Here is a 14,451-nt window from a genome sequence, read left to right as displayed (position 1 = left end):
CTTACTCTGTTGCCTAGGCTGGAGTGCAGTGGAACGATCTCAGCTCACTGCAACCTCTGCCTCCCTGGTTCAAGCGATTCTCCTGCCTCAGCCTCCCAAGTAGCTGGAACTATAGGCGCATGCCACCACATCAGCTAATTTTTTTATATTTTTAGTAGAGATGGGGTTTCATCATATTGGCCAGGTTGGTCTCAAACTCCTGACCTCATGATCTGCCTGCCTCTGCCTCCCAAAGTGCTGGGATTACAGGTGTGAGCCACCGTGCCTGGCCCCACTCTCTGAACTCTTACTCTTGCTTGCTATCCAAAACTCAGGGACTGAACAGGTGTGAATGGCCTGCTATCCCTCACTATCCAGACTCTTACCACCCAAACTTGGGATATAAATAGAATAGATTCAGACTGCAAATACGTGTGAATCTTAACATAAATTTTTAATATAATTTCACAGGGTTTAAAAAACTTACTAAGATTTTTAAACAATATGCAGTACTCTACCAAATCCCACAAATATTAGCTGCAAAACATCTTAGAAAATATTTTCTTATACCCTATTTCTCAACAGTCTGTTGGAACAAGGATGGCAGCTATTAAATTATTGCACCTCAGCTCCAAAGTGCAGCACCCTTACCCATATTCTGCTTTTTGGTGCTTGCACTAGGACTCTCTGTAAACCACATTACTGCTTTGTCAGCGGGCTTTCTATAAAGCTCTCCCAAGAAGAGGCACTAAAGATGGACTGAAAGGCTGGAGGAGGAAGAAAAGATTGTATCTTCCTATCCATTCTTCAAGTTTTGTTAAGAGCATTTCCCAGCAAATGCTTCTTCAGTCCTATAGCAGCAGGTCCTTCCAATAGCAACAGCTTGCAGTGTCCAACACTTGCAGAACTAGCTTCATCATAAACCACTCAGAGACATCAGTATCAGCCAGTGAGGTCTGGGTCCCAACCTCACAGAACCCCTCTTCCAAGCTCAGATACCAGCATCAATCATGCTGCGGCTTCTCAAAGGTCTAAGTTTCATTTCTTCGGGGACTTTCCTCTAAGTTTCTAATGTTTTCTCATTCTCTTTGGTCCCTGAGCCCTATGGGCAGTAGCTGCTTCCTGCTGTGTCTATCTTCATGATACCTTAGTTCTACTTTTACCCTTTATGTTACTTAGTTAACACGTTTATATCTACTTATCAATTAAAGAATTATCTCTGTTCAAATAACTTGTATGGTTTCAGCCTCCCTAGAGAATCCTGATTGATAAAATAGTCTCATGTAGAATATGATGCTGTTACAGTGACTTTTGTTGAAATCCAATTCTAGCTATACTAGCAAGTAAAGAAGAGTAAAGTGTCAGAGCAATTTGGTTAAAATTACAGAGTATACTTAACTATCACTACAAACTCTCTGGCAAACTTTCCTTTAAGGAAAATTTAGAGGGCCTTTTTCTAATTCACATATAATATTACTGGTATAAAATATGATATGAAGATATTAAAAAAGGCAAGCTGTGTCTTTCCAAATTTTCTAAAACAAATATGCCCTACTTTTTAATCATAAAAATACACTGTCTAATTTTAACAATTCTAACAGAGTCAGATTAAACAAGGATCCAATATCATCCACAGAAAACAATACTTGTTTACCCTAAATATTTAAGGAGGGTGGGAGAGTTTTAATCCATTTACTAACTACCCTCTCCTAACCAACAAATTGTTAAAATACTTTCCTTCTATTCGCTACCTTCACTTACACAAAAATTGTCCACTCCCACTTATACCCATGCCTACAAACTTCCACCTGCCTATCCATTTTCTCATTCCCAGCCATACATCCAGTTCTTCTCCACCAACTCATTTCCTTCCTGTCTTGAGGTTAACCCCTTTCTAGATATACAAATAGTATATCCAAGGTAGTATACACAAAAGAGGTAAGGCAAACAAGCACTGTTTGTCAGTAGGTTTGAGTTACTTTAAGGGTTCTGGTTGTACTCCTATTTGGGTAGTGTAGTTTGCAGGGACCATTTCTGGCTTAAGGAAGACTCTACAGGAAAGTATACTAAAATTTATTGTGGTTACATAATCCAGTTTTTCTTCCCTTCTTTGTCTCAAAACAACACTGGCTTCCACTAAGAAAAATCGATGACAGACAATGGTCTTCTACACATACATCTGAGAACAGTAATCCTCTGCTACAGAAGTGGACCGTACAGAATATTAGAGAAATTAAAGACATATATAAGGACACTAAATATCATGATTCAGATGCCACAGGGCTTCTCAGTTTATAAACTAAATGCTAGATATCATGACTGAATATCATGACTCAGATGCCATAGGGCTTCTCAGTTTATAAATTAAATAATAGATATATAGCTATAGCCACAAAAAGTTCTGATTCCAGAATACTGTGCACAGGAATTACAACAGTGAGTAAAATATAAAATAACTTACGCTACCTCTTCTCTTTCATCAAACAAAAGTTACACACATATAATTCCTAACCCAATGTCATATAAAGGATTAACTTAAACATATAGTATTCACCTAAAGAGATTTAAAATGTCAGTCAATTACCCTAATATATGAATGTTTCAGCATTTCTCACAACTAAAATATCTTAAGGAAGTCTAATTGGTAGAAAGTGGACATTAAAGAAATAATAACTGTCATTTTATGAAAAGAAAAATGATTTTCTACTGAGAAACAGGATAGCCAGCCTTGACTTGTGAAAACTCAAGTACATAAAAACTACAAAGGTAACGTCATTGTTCAGTGTGAGTGTGAGAGTGTGTGTGTGTGAGATTCTGGAAAACCAGGATTTCTCTCAAGCCTAAGGATTCCTTGACTTCCCCATCACGGCTCTGGCAATTTTGTATTTCTCCTCTTTCTCCTTCTGCCCTCCAAAGCTGGGCAATTACAACTCTTCATCATCTGTGGTGCTCCAACCACACTGACCTCCTCCATTGCTCCTCAAACATACAAGACAGCCTCCTGCCTTGGCCCTTCCTGCACTCCCTCTGCCTAAAGAATGCTCAACTACCACTTACCCAATACATGGCTCACTCCATCACACTTTGAGATCTTCATTCAAATGTCACCTTTTCAGTGAAGCCTTCTCTTAGGACTACCCTGTCTTAAAATAACACATACTCCTTACTCCTATTATTTCCTATTCTCCTTCTCTATTTTTCTCCTTAACCCTTATCATATCATTAACAGATATTTATCCTATCTTGTTTATTAACTGTCCCTCCATCAAAATATAAACTGCATGATTATAGGATTTTTAAATGTTATGCTCATTGCTATGCCCCAACATTTAGAATAGTGCCTGACAACAGTAGATGCTCAATATGCTTGATGAATAAATGATATGGTTGACTGCAACATCATATCCTGTAACTAGTAGGTCCTGCCATCTATGCTTCATATTCTAATCTAAGATTTCAATCAACAGATTAGGTTTAGGTTATTTTTCACTCTGGATACCATGACAATTCCTCAGGGGCCAGTGTGAGGGTAGAACATGGAAGCCTAAGCTAGGCAAAGAGTCATATATTTATCTGCTTTACTAATTTGACTTTACATATGAATTGATTGGCAAAACTGATCTGATGACTTCAAAAATCTGGAAACCACTGGGTTGTACACAACAACACAGTTTCTAATTTTTACATTTCTCATGTTTCATTTATTGTAAACGAGAGAAATCTAGATATTATGTTTTTACCATCCCTTAGGAAGAAATTAAAATTAGTGGCCGGGCAAGGTGGCTCACGCCCGTAATCTCGGCACTTTGGGAAGCCGAGGTGGGTAGATCACGAGGTCAAGAGATCGAGACCATCCTGGCAACATGGTGAACCCCATCTCTACTAAAAATACAAAAATTAGCCAGGCGTGGTAGCATGCACCCGTGGCCCCAGCTACTCAGGAGGCTGAGGCAGAAGAATTGCTTGAACCCAGGAGGCGGAGGTTACAGTGAGCTAAGATTACGCCACTGCACTCCAGCCTGGCAACAGAGCAAGACTCCATCTCAAAAAAAAAAAAAAAAATTAAAATTAGTACCTTCAGACTTATTAATCAAAATTCACTATGTTCCAATTAAACTGAGTAGAAAGCAAATTAGTTTGTTGTTGTTGCTCTTGTTTTTCAGATGGAGTCTCACTCTGTCACTCAGGTTGGAGTGCAGTGGCACAATCTCAGCTCACCATAACCTCCACCTCCCAGGTTCAAGGGATTCTCCTGCCTCAGCCTCCTAAGTAGGTGGGATTTACAGGTGTGCGCCTCCACGCCTGGCTAATTTTTTTTTGTTAGTAGAGACGGGGTTTCACCATGTTGGCCAGGCTGGTCTTGAACTCCTGACCTCAGGTGATCCACTCACCTCAGCCTCCCAAAGTGCTGGGATTACAGGTGTGAGCCATAACACCTGGCCCATATTAGTTTTTTTAAAAGAACAACAAAGAAGTGTTAATTATGCTGTTTCATGTACAAATTATCACCACACTATTTAGTTCACCACACTATTTAGTTCACTCTATGGAGATTAAAAGCATATCCAAATTATCACCACACTATTTAGTTCACTAAATGGAGATTAAAAGCAGATCCAAATCCCATTACCACAAAAATCTCAGTAAGCAGAAATATCACTCCATTCTGCCAAACTGCACTACTTGACAAAACAAGCTACAATATTTTATTCTGAATCTCACCCTGAAATTCATTGTAATATGAGGTGACCAGTCTAACTTTTAAAACGTTACATGTCCCAGTAAAGAAAAAAAAAAAGAGAGCACTCACCTTAAAGAAGTTACAGATGGACAAGCCTGTCCATACAAACCCATCTGGCCACGAAGAGAATCTGAAAAGTAAAGAAGAGTTAGTTATCAGATGCTGCAAGGTAAATTAAACCACATATCTCACTTCAGAGCTATAGTAAAACACTCTGAAAACAGTAAGTAGGATGCTAAAAGAATAACCCTTATCAGAACACATACATGAAAAGAAAAATGTTACTGAGTCACAAGAGGGATTACACTCAGACACATCAGGCTGCAGACAGACATATCAGGAAGCATAAGAGAAATAGATACACTGTAACTGTAACATTCAAAGAAGCTGAGACTTCATAGGATTTAGCAAATGATTATGGCTACGTTACAGAGTGTCCAAACTGTTTTTAGTAGAGTCCTAGGGATTCTAGAGAGGTGCCCAAAAGCACAGTTGAGCATGCAAGGTTCCAACTCCCACATAAGTGCCCCACCAAATCTATTCTTCCATCAAAACAGTACTACCTTTATTGGTTTTAAACACTGGACTTCACAAAGACAGTTTCTTTGCTTTAAAAAAAAAAAAAAAAGTACTAGTAGCAATGGTAGTAGTAAAGACAGCACTGAAACAGAAGGAGCTTTGAATTCAAATTCTAGGTTTTAGGTTCAAATTCTAACTGTGGCACTATTTAGACCTTAAAGAAATTATATAACTTCAATGAACATCAGTTTCTTCATCTGCAATGTGGGGCTAGTACCAACTATACAACTTTATTCAGAGGAGATAAACTGCAAGCTTGTTAGAATTATATAAATCAACAAATGTAAAAGTATCTGTCAGCACTACTAAGGAGCACATGGGAAAGTATCAATATTTTCATTAGGCAGAAAGATGGTCCACAAATGCCTAATGGTAACATAAATGAGATAAGGTAAAATGGGTATAAGTGTATACATATGCATACATTCCACAAGTGGCAGAAACTGAGCAATGAAAGAGAGCATGTTCAGTCTGAAGGGATCAGGGCTATTCCTGGTTCTAGTCAATTGTTGCCAGGCAGCAGTATTATAGGTCCAGCATTTGAGAACTTCCAATTTTTCAAAAGAAACAAAAAAATCCAAAATTTTATCTGAAATCTCTTGATTTTTTTTTTTTTTTTTTGGTTAAACATTTTAAAAAAATACAGATGGGGTCTGGTCTATGTTGCCCAGGCTGGTGTTGAACTCCTGGGCTCAAGCAATCCTCCTGCCTCAGCCTCCCAAAGTGCTGAGTTTACAGGCATGAGCCACTGTACTTGGCCTTGATTTTCATTTCCTAAATACTACATGAGCAAAACAAAAACTGGATTTTGCTTCAAGTTTGTAATCTTTGGTTTAGAAGGTGATTGAAGCTCCTGCATCTAATGATTATCCGTGCATAACTTGTGGCAGACACAGACACTTCTGGCAGAGACAGACACTTCTGTCTCTGAGAAGTGTCTGTCTCTGCCAGAACAACAGGATGGACGGCTTGATCTCCGTACCCACCGAAAATAACCAAAACGCTGAGTAAAATATTTTAAAATCTTTACAAATGAATCAAAAACTTGACAGAAAATGAGGTATGATCAGAGCCCAAAAACTAAGTGAAAGTGTGGAAACTAGAAAGGTATGCAGAGTACTGATATCAGCATTCCTTTACCTTTAAGGCATTATGCCAAGCACTATAAATTCTGGCTTGCAATTCCAAAACCTGGTGGGACCCAATGTACAAAATAGAACAATGTTCAGGTCTTAACCAAGAGAATCGCGGAGAAAACTGCCTTTTTAATCTTGGCACTTAGGGCTGGTGAGGGGATCCAGGACTATGACAGCAGTAAGGTACAAGACGCAACAATGTTCAGGTCTTAACTGCCAGGAAAACTGCTTTTCTAACCTGAGCACTGAGTGCTGGGAGGGGATCAGGGACTGTGACAGCAGTGCAAGGGTGTCTTCCCTGATATTTCATAACCACAAGCTGATCTTCCCCTAGATTATGGTTTTGAAAGCTTCATACCAGCCAGGCGCGGTGGCTCACATCTGTAATCCCGGCACTTTGGGAGGCCGAGGCGGACAGATCACCTGAGGTCAGACCATCCTGACCAATATGATGAAACCCCGTCTCTACTAAAAATACAAAAAAATTAGCCAGGCATGGGGGCATGCACCTGTAATCCCAGCTATTCGGGAGGCTGAGACAGGATAATCGCTTCAATCCAGGAGATGGAGGTTGCAACTGGTTGAGATGATGCTATTGCACTCCAGCCTAAGCAACAAGAGTCAAGAGTGAAACTCTGTCTCAGAAAAAAATTAAAAAAAAAAAAAAAACAGCTTCATATTTAGAATTTTGTTTGGGGTAGCCCTAGGATGGTTGTATCCCCAACCCAATCTTGACAGAAGCAAATGCATGTTATCTCTGGAGGAAATCACCTTTGATCTAAGCCTGGAAAAATTCCCACAGGTAAGATCTCAAACATAATTAAAAAATCACAAAACCCAGAAGGAAATCAGCCACTCATAGCAAAATACAGCAGAAACATCAGTTAGCACAATAAAAACACAAGGAATTCAGATATAAGAATTACTAGACATCCTTGAGCCCAGTGCAGACAGCCCCTTGTCCTTGGAAATGGGATGTGGCTGGAAAGGCAGCTGTCCCCTCGCCTGTCACGCAACACACTTTTGTGGGGAAGCTGGTGCTAAACCACTCACAGACGACCTGCTTCTGGGTCAGGGTTTTGTACACAGCAGAGCAGCTTCATTTAAAAAAAAATTACTAGACATCTTTCTCTACTGTTTTATGTATGATCTACCTAGTCCTGTATTTTAATTGCCTATAGACAGATAGACCTCAATCTTCATGTCTAGCAGAGATCAATCTCCTGATCTCCAAACAAATATCCAACATTCCCTCCCGGAAATCCCAAATTTACCATGTTTAAAACTGAATTCATCATCTTCCCTTAATATACTTCCTACCTGGATAAAATGGCACAGCCTTTTTATCTGCGAATGGCTTTCAGGTTTCTTAGCTTAACTCTTACTCTTTGTTAGAACAGAGTGATTTTTTCCAACTCTTAGTCGCTATGAGGAATTACTTCAGTAAACACTCCTGGCCTCTTAGCTCATTCCTCTTCAAAGAGGTAAATTGGTCAATACACAGAGCTAACTTAAGAACTGAGCACCAGGGACTCAGACTCTTTTTCTTTATTTGAGACAGACTTTTCACTCTTGCTGCCCAGGCAGGAGTGCAATGGTACCATCTCGGCTCACTGCAACCTCCACCTGCCGAGTTCAAGCAATTCTCCTGTCTCAGCCTCTCAAGTAGCTGGGATTACAGGCATGCACCACCATGTCTGGCTAATTTTTTGTATTTAGTAGAGACAGGGTTTCACCATGTTGGTCAGGCCGATCTTGAACTTCTGACCTCAGGTGATCCACCTGCCTCAGCTGGGATACCAAAGTGCTGGGATTACAGGTCTGAGCCACTATACCCAGCCCTCAGTTTCTTTCTCTTCCCTCTTCATTCAGGATTCTATAAGGCAACGATCTGAGTGTGTCCGCTCTGCTGACCCAAACATCCTTTAGGGTGAACTGTCCCATTGATAGGCAGGGATGAGGCACTGCGGAGAGTTAGCCAACTCACTTGGCTAAAACCTAAGTCATGTTCTACAATATAGGTTTTATCAAAAACAAAGGTAACTCCTTTGAAAGTTAAACAGAGTTACCATAAAACCAGCAATTATACACATATATATCTCCAAGACAATTTGTATGTTCCTACAAAAACATGCACAGAAATGATCGTTTGCACAGAAATGATCATTTGCACACAAATGTGCAGCATTACTCATAATGGCCAAAAGTGAAAATAACCCAAATGTCTCTCAACTGATAAATGGATAAAAATATGGTTTATCTAAGTAATAGCCATATAATATACAATGGAACTTTATTGAGCCATGAGAAGGAATGAAGTACTTTTATATGCTACAACATGGATGAACCTTGAAAGCTTTATGCTAAGTGAAAAAGACACAAGAGACCACATGTTGTATGATTCCATTTATACGAAATGTCCAGAATAGGCAAATCTATAAAAATGGAAAGTAGATTGGTGGTTGCCAAGAGATGGGGGAAAAGCAGGGGGTGGAGGGGGTTTGCAGATAGGAAATGACTGCTAAGAGGTTTCTTTTTACAGTGATGAAAATGGCCTGACTGGTAGTGGTAATGGTTGCACAACCTTGTGAATGTATTAAAAACTACTGGGCTGAGTGTGGTGGCTCATGCCTATAATCTCAGCACTTTGGGAGGCTGAGGCAGGCGGATCACAAGGTCAGGAGTTTAAGACCAGCCTCACCAACATGGTAAAACCCCATCTCTACTAAAAATACAAAAATTAGCTAGGTGTGGTGGCACTGTAATTCCAGCTACTCAGGAGGTTAAGGCAGGAGAATCGCTTGAACTCGGGAGGCAGAGGTTGTGGGGAGCTGAGATCACACCACTGCACTTCAGCCTGGGCGACAGAGAGAGACTCCGTCTTTCACAAAAAAAAAAAAAAAAAAAATTACTGAATTGTACACTTCAAAATGGTGAACTTTACAGTACATGATTTTTACCTGAATAAAAAGCTAATTTTTTTTTTAAAGATATTGTCTTGCTTTTTCATCTGAAGGTTCTTATTTTCTCAGTCAGTTCAAAACTCGGGCAAGGGAAAATGATCTCGTATTCTGAACTGTCCAAACATCAACACCCTTAGTACCTCCAAAAAGTTACATGTACTACCAAATTCTAACTTATAGTTATCTAACCTGCTCTAGCTTCAGTGCGCCTTAGTTCCAGTGTTGTTCATTTTTTCTCTAGATTACTGTCCTTAAATGACACCTTGAACCATAGGCTTGTTGACTAAAAGAACAAACTGTCAATCTTCTCCTTACCTAGGCAACTGACCAACCACAGGGAAATCTCACAAAAGAAGGCTAAGGTTCATATTCAAGTCAGGAAATTTCAAGGTTCTCCAAGTCACAAACAAATCTCTGTGGCATCAACTATAGTTGAACAACTATATTAACTCATTTTATTATATCCATAATTTACATAGTTTTATTTGGTACCAATAGCATTAATCTCCAAATCTTTTGAAAACTAATATGTATCAACAGTAGAATGATATGTATCAACAGTAGAAACACAACCAGAATAAGAGTAGTAAAAGCCAGGCATTAGCTAATGAGTATGCTGAATACAAGCTATTTACTGGATTATATTCCATTACCAACAGAAAACCACAGAACTCCTTTTAACATAAGCAGTATTCAAGTGTACATTAAGCCGAGTTACAAACTACCCACATTTAGGAAGCAGCCATTACAACACACTAACAGTTGTATAATAATGTATTGTTTGAAGGCAGGGGGTGAAATAGAATTAAGTACTTTGAAAAAGCTCTGAGTAAGTTCTTTTTGATTTAAGAGACAGGGTCTTGCTCTGTTGCCCAGGCTGGAGTAGAGTTGCCAGATGACAGCTCATTGCAGCCTCAAACTTCTGGGCTCAAGCAATCCTCCTGTCTCAGCCTCCCAAGTACCTGAGACCATAGATACACACCACCACATTTGGCTAATTTTTTTAAATATTTTGTAGAAACAAGGTCTTGCTGTGTTGTCCAGGTTGATGTCAAACTCCTGGCCTCAAACAATCCTCCCATCTAGCCTCCCAAAGCACTGGGATTACAGGCATGAGTTACCACACCCAAACTGAAATAATTCTTATGAGCTCTCTCCCCTCTCCCACCTACACAGAGATATTACGCTTTATAATTTACAAAAAAAACTTACTACCATTCATGATCTTGCGTCTGAAGACTCAGAATGGAATCCTAACTGACAGTTACTGTGTGACCTTGGATATATTAACTTCCCTAAGGCTTAATTTCCTCCTTCAGAAGAAAGGAAAAATGCAGTAAGTGTCTCAGTTACTATGACAGTAGTTTGAAAGTATTAGCATAACACCAAAGGTAAGAATTAAAAATTTGTTAAAAGTAACTATTACACTCAGGAATGGAAAACCAAACATCATATGTTCTCATTCATAAGTAGGAGCTAATCTATGACGATGCAAAGGTATAAGAATGATACAGTGAACTTTGGGGACTCAGGGAAAAGGGTGGGAAGGAGGTGAAAGAAAAGGCTACACATTAGGGACAGTGTACACTGCTCGGATGATGGGTGCACCTGAATCTCAGAAATCACCACAAAAGAACTTATTCACATAACTAAGCATCACCTGTTCCCCAAAAACCTACTGAAATTTTAAGTTTTTTTTTTTAAAAAAACTACTACAGCTCTAGAGGTCAAGAAGCTATTCTTTCTCTTTTTTACTTCTGAATTCAGCCCTATCTTTCCAAAAGATATGAAAGTATAAAATCCACTAACATCCATGAAGAAACAACCCCTTGATTCAAGAAACTTGACTGAACATTGTAGATTATTATACCATTAGTCACAGGTAATCATTAAAGCAGTGGAGGAAACAACCTATATCCTAATCAACCCAAATAGAAGAAACGTGCCAGAGGGAAGAGTAAAGGGAAAAGAATCCTAATGAGTGAGTGGCAATCAGCTCTTCATCTCAGCTCCTCTATCTAAACCTGAAGGCAGCGGTGCAGCTTGAGCTAAGAAGTCAACTGCTTTCAGAGAGCAATTAAAATCATGAGGATCTTCAATTCACCATGGAGTATCAGAAGAGAGGCCACATAGACAGTTAAGAGAAACCATTTAAAAAAAATACTTGAGGAAGTTGGACTGAAGATAGCAGCAAGTGATTCAAGAGGGAGAAAGGCAACAGTGTTCCGTGTAGATCAAGACGGATAAAAACTGAAAAGAGAATACTGGCTTTTAACAGAAGATAATTAATACTACAGTGGATAAGTTCTGTGGAATAGTGAAGGCAAAAATTAGCATGGATAGGGGTTAAGAATCAGGAGTGAAAGAAAAATAAATGTTTAGCTAAAAATTGTATTAAATAAAATTAAGTAGAAAATGTAATAAGGTCAGGCAGTAAGAACAAGAAGATACGGACTAAGAATTCAGGAAAGGTAAAGAACACGTTAGAGCTTTCATCACATTACCTCTATTATCCTATTCTATTCTTCATAAATAGGAATAGAAAACAGAAAAGCTCTTGTCATCTTCTGATATGATTTTTATTTCTCCCCATCAGAGTGTGAGCTCCATGTTTCATTCTCCGTTATATTCCCAAAACCTAGTGTAAAGCCAGCACCTGAGACTTCTTAACTCAAGCGGCACCAATGCCTTCAGTGAATTTATTCAGTCAATTAATAAACCAGATTCTTCAAAAGTTGGAGGGAAATAAAGAAACTTAAAATGAGATCTGACTGAAAACTCACCAGGTCTTTACATAATACAGTCTTTTGTATCCATCACTTTTCTCTACCTCCAAGCAATTTAGGACCAATCTGCAGTTAGAAGGCCAAGAATATAAGAACTCTTACAACTCAATAACCAAAAGACTAATAATCCAATTTAATAATGGGTGAGAATCTGAACAGATATTTCTACAAAGAAGATACATGAATGTCCAATAAATACATGAAAAGATGTTCAGCATCATTAGTCATTAGGGAAATGCATTTTTTTCTTTTTTTTTCTTTTTTTTTTTTGAAACAGTTTCATTCTTGTCACCCAGGCTGGAGTGCAACGGCACAATCTCGGCCCACCACAACCTCCGCCTCCTGGGTTCAGGCGATTCTTCTGCCTCAGCCTCCCAAGTAGCTGGGATTACAGGGATGTGCCACCACACCTAGCTAATTTTCTTGTATTCTAAGTAGAAATCGGGTTTTACCATGTTAGTCAGGCTGGTCTCAAACTCCCAACCTCAGGAGATCCGCCTGCCTCAGCCTCCCAAAGTGCTGGAATTACAGGCACAAGCCACTGCACCCAGCCAAGAAATACAAATTAAAACGAGACACCACTTCATACTCACTAGGGTGGCTATAATCGAAAAGACAGAAAATAAGTGTTGCAAACATGTGGAGAAATTCTTTCATGCATTGCTAGTACAAGCGTAAAACAGTGTTGCTACTTTGGGAAAGTCTGGCAGTTCATCAAAAAGTTAAACATAAGAGTTACCGTATGACCCAGAAATTCTATACCCAAGAAATGAAAACATATATCCACAGAAAAACCTGTGCAAGAATGTTCATAGCAGTATTAAATCATAATAGTGGTCGGGTGCGGTGGCTCACACCTGTAATCCTATCACTTTGGGATGCCAAGGCAGGCGGATCACAAGGTCAAGATATTGAGACTATCCTGGCCAACACAGTGAAACCTCATCTCTACTAAAATACAAAAATTAGCTGTGCGTGGTAGCACGCGCCTATAGTCCCAGCTACTCAGGAGGCTGAGGCAGGAGAACTGCTTGAACCCAGGAGGTGGAGGGTGCAGTGAGCCGAGATCACACCACTGTACTCCAGCCTGGCACTGGGCGACGGAGCAACACTCTGTTTAAAAAAAAAAAAAAAAAATCGTAATAGCAAAAAGGTGAAAATAGACTGAGTGCAGTAGCTCACACCTGTAATCCCAGCACTGTAGGAGGCCAAGGCAGGCAGATTGCTTGAGCCCAGGAATTCAAGACCAGTCTGGGCAACACGGCAAGATCCTGTCTCTACAAAAAATATAAAAATTAGCTAGGCATGGTGGCTCATGCCTGTAGTTCCAGCTACTTAGGAGGCTGAGGTGGAAGATCAATTGAGCCCAAGAGGAGGCTGCAGTGAACTTTTATTATGTCATTGCTTTCCAGTTCAGCGACAGAGCAACACCATTTAAAAATAAAAATTAAAAAAAAGTGGAAATAATCCAAATGCCCATCAACTGATGAATGGATGTGTTATATCCACATAACGGAATAATGTTTGACAGTAAAAAGGAATGATAAATGTTACAACATGTATGACCCTTACAACATTATGATAAGTGAAAGAAATCAGTCACAAAAGATTATATATTGTATGATTCCATTTATATCAAACGTCCAAAATAGACAAATTCATGTTAGTAATTAAATAGTGGTATCTTAGGGTTAGCAATGAGAGAAATAGTAAATGGAGAATACAGATTGACTGCTACTGGGTACGGGGTTTCCTTTCAAGAGAGGAGGAAAACGTTCTAAAATTAGACTGCAGCAATAGCTGCACAACTCTGTGAATATACTAAAAAACACTGAATTTAACACTTTAGGTGAACTGTATGGTATGTGAATTATATCTCAACAATGCTGTTAAGGAAAAAAAATAACAAGTTCAGAACCATCACAAATGTTTTTATTCTGTCACATTCCTGTTTCTTCTCTCACTAGTGCTACAGAGTCCATCCCCAACCCCAAAGCTGAAACTTTCCAGGAAAGGGAGAGTAAAAGTAACCATTTCACCAGAAAACAACTCTAGAAAAAAACAATTATTTGCACATCTATTACCCCTTGAAACATTCAATCGTTTTCTGGTGGCCTCCACTATTTTCAAACCATAGTGTTTATTCATTAAACATGTTTAATGAAAATACATGTATGGCCAATAAAAAAGTTTCATACACCTGAAAAAATTTATCAAGGAAACTACTACTACCATCTACAAATCGACTGCTTAGGCTAACGCCTCTC

At 39.1% G+C, this 14,451-nt stretch overlaps 1 protein-coding gene across 7 annotated transcripts in view; it reads right to left on the bottom strand.

Moving 5' to 3' along the window:
• The window catches only part of FOXJ3 (forkhead box J3), a 175,340-nt gene that overhangs the window by 144,942 nt on the left and 15,947 nt on the right, over positions 1-14,451 (bottom strand). For 6 of the 7 annotated variants that reach the window (XM_017541778.2, XM_037743187.1, XM_017541780.2 and 3 more), the window contains exon 2: positions 4,790-4,850. In XM_017541778.2, the coding sequence (XP_017397267.1) occupies positions 4,790-4,833 (44 nt within the window). In that variant the 5' untranslated portion in view covers positions 4,834-4,850. Of the gene's footprint in view, positions 1-728; positions 734-4,789; positions 4,851-14,451 lie in introns of those variants that run through there. The other variant, XM_037743186.1, reaches the window with a different exon arrangement.

Source organism: Cebus imitator, unplaced genomic scaffold (genome assembly GCF_001604975.1).
Source record: "Cebus imitator isolate Cc_AM_T3 unplaced genomic scaffold, Cebus_imitator-1.0 Scaffold136, whole genome shotgun sequence".
Taxonomy (NCBI): domain Eukaryota; kingdom Metazoa; phylum Chordata; class Mammalia; order Primates; family Cebidae; genus Cebus; species Cebus imitator.
Note: the sequence above shows the minus strand (reverse complement) of the source record. Positions and strands in the feature narration are given on the sequence as shown.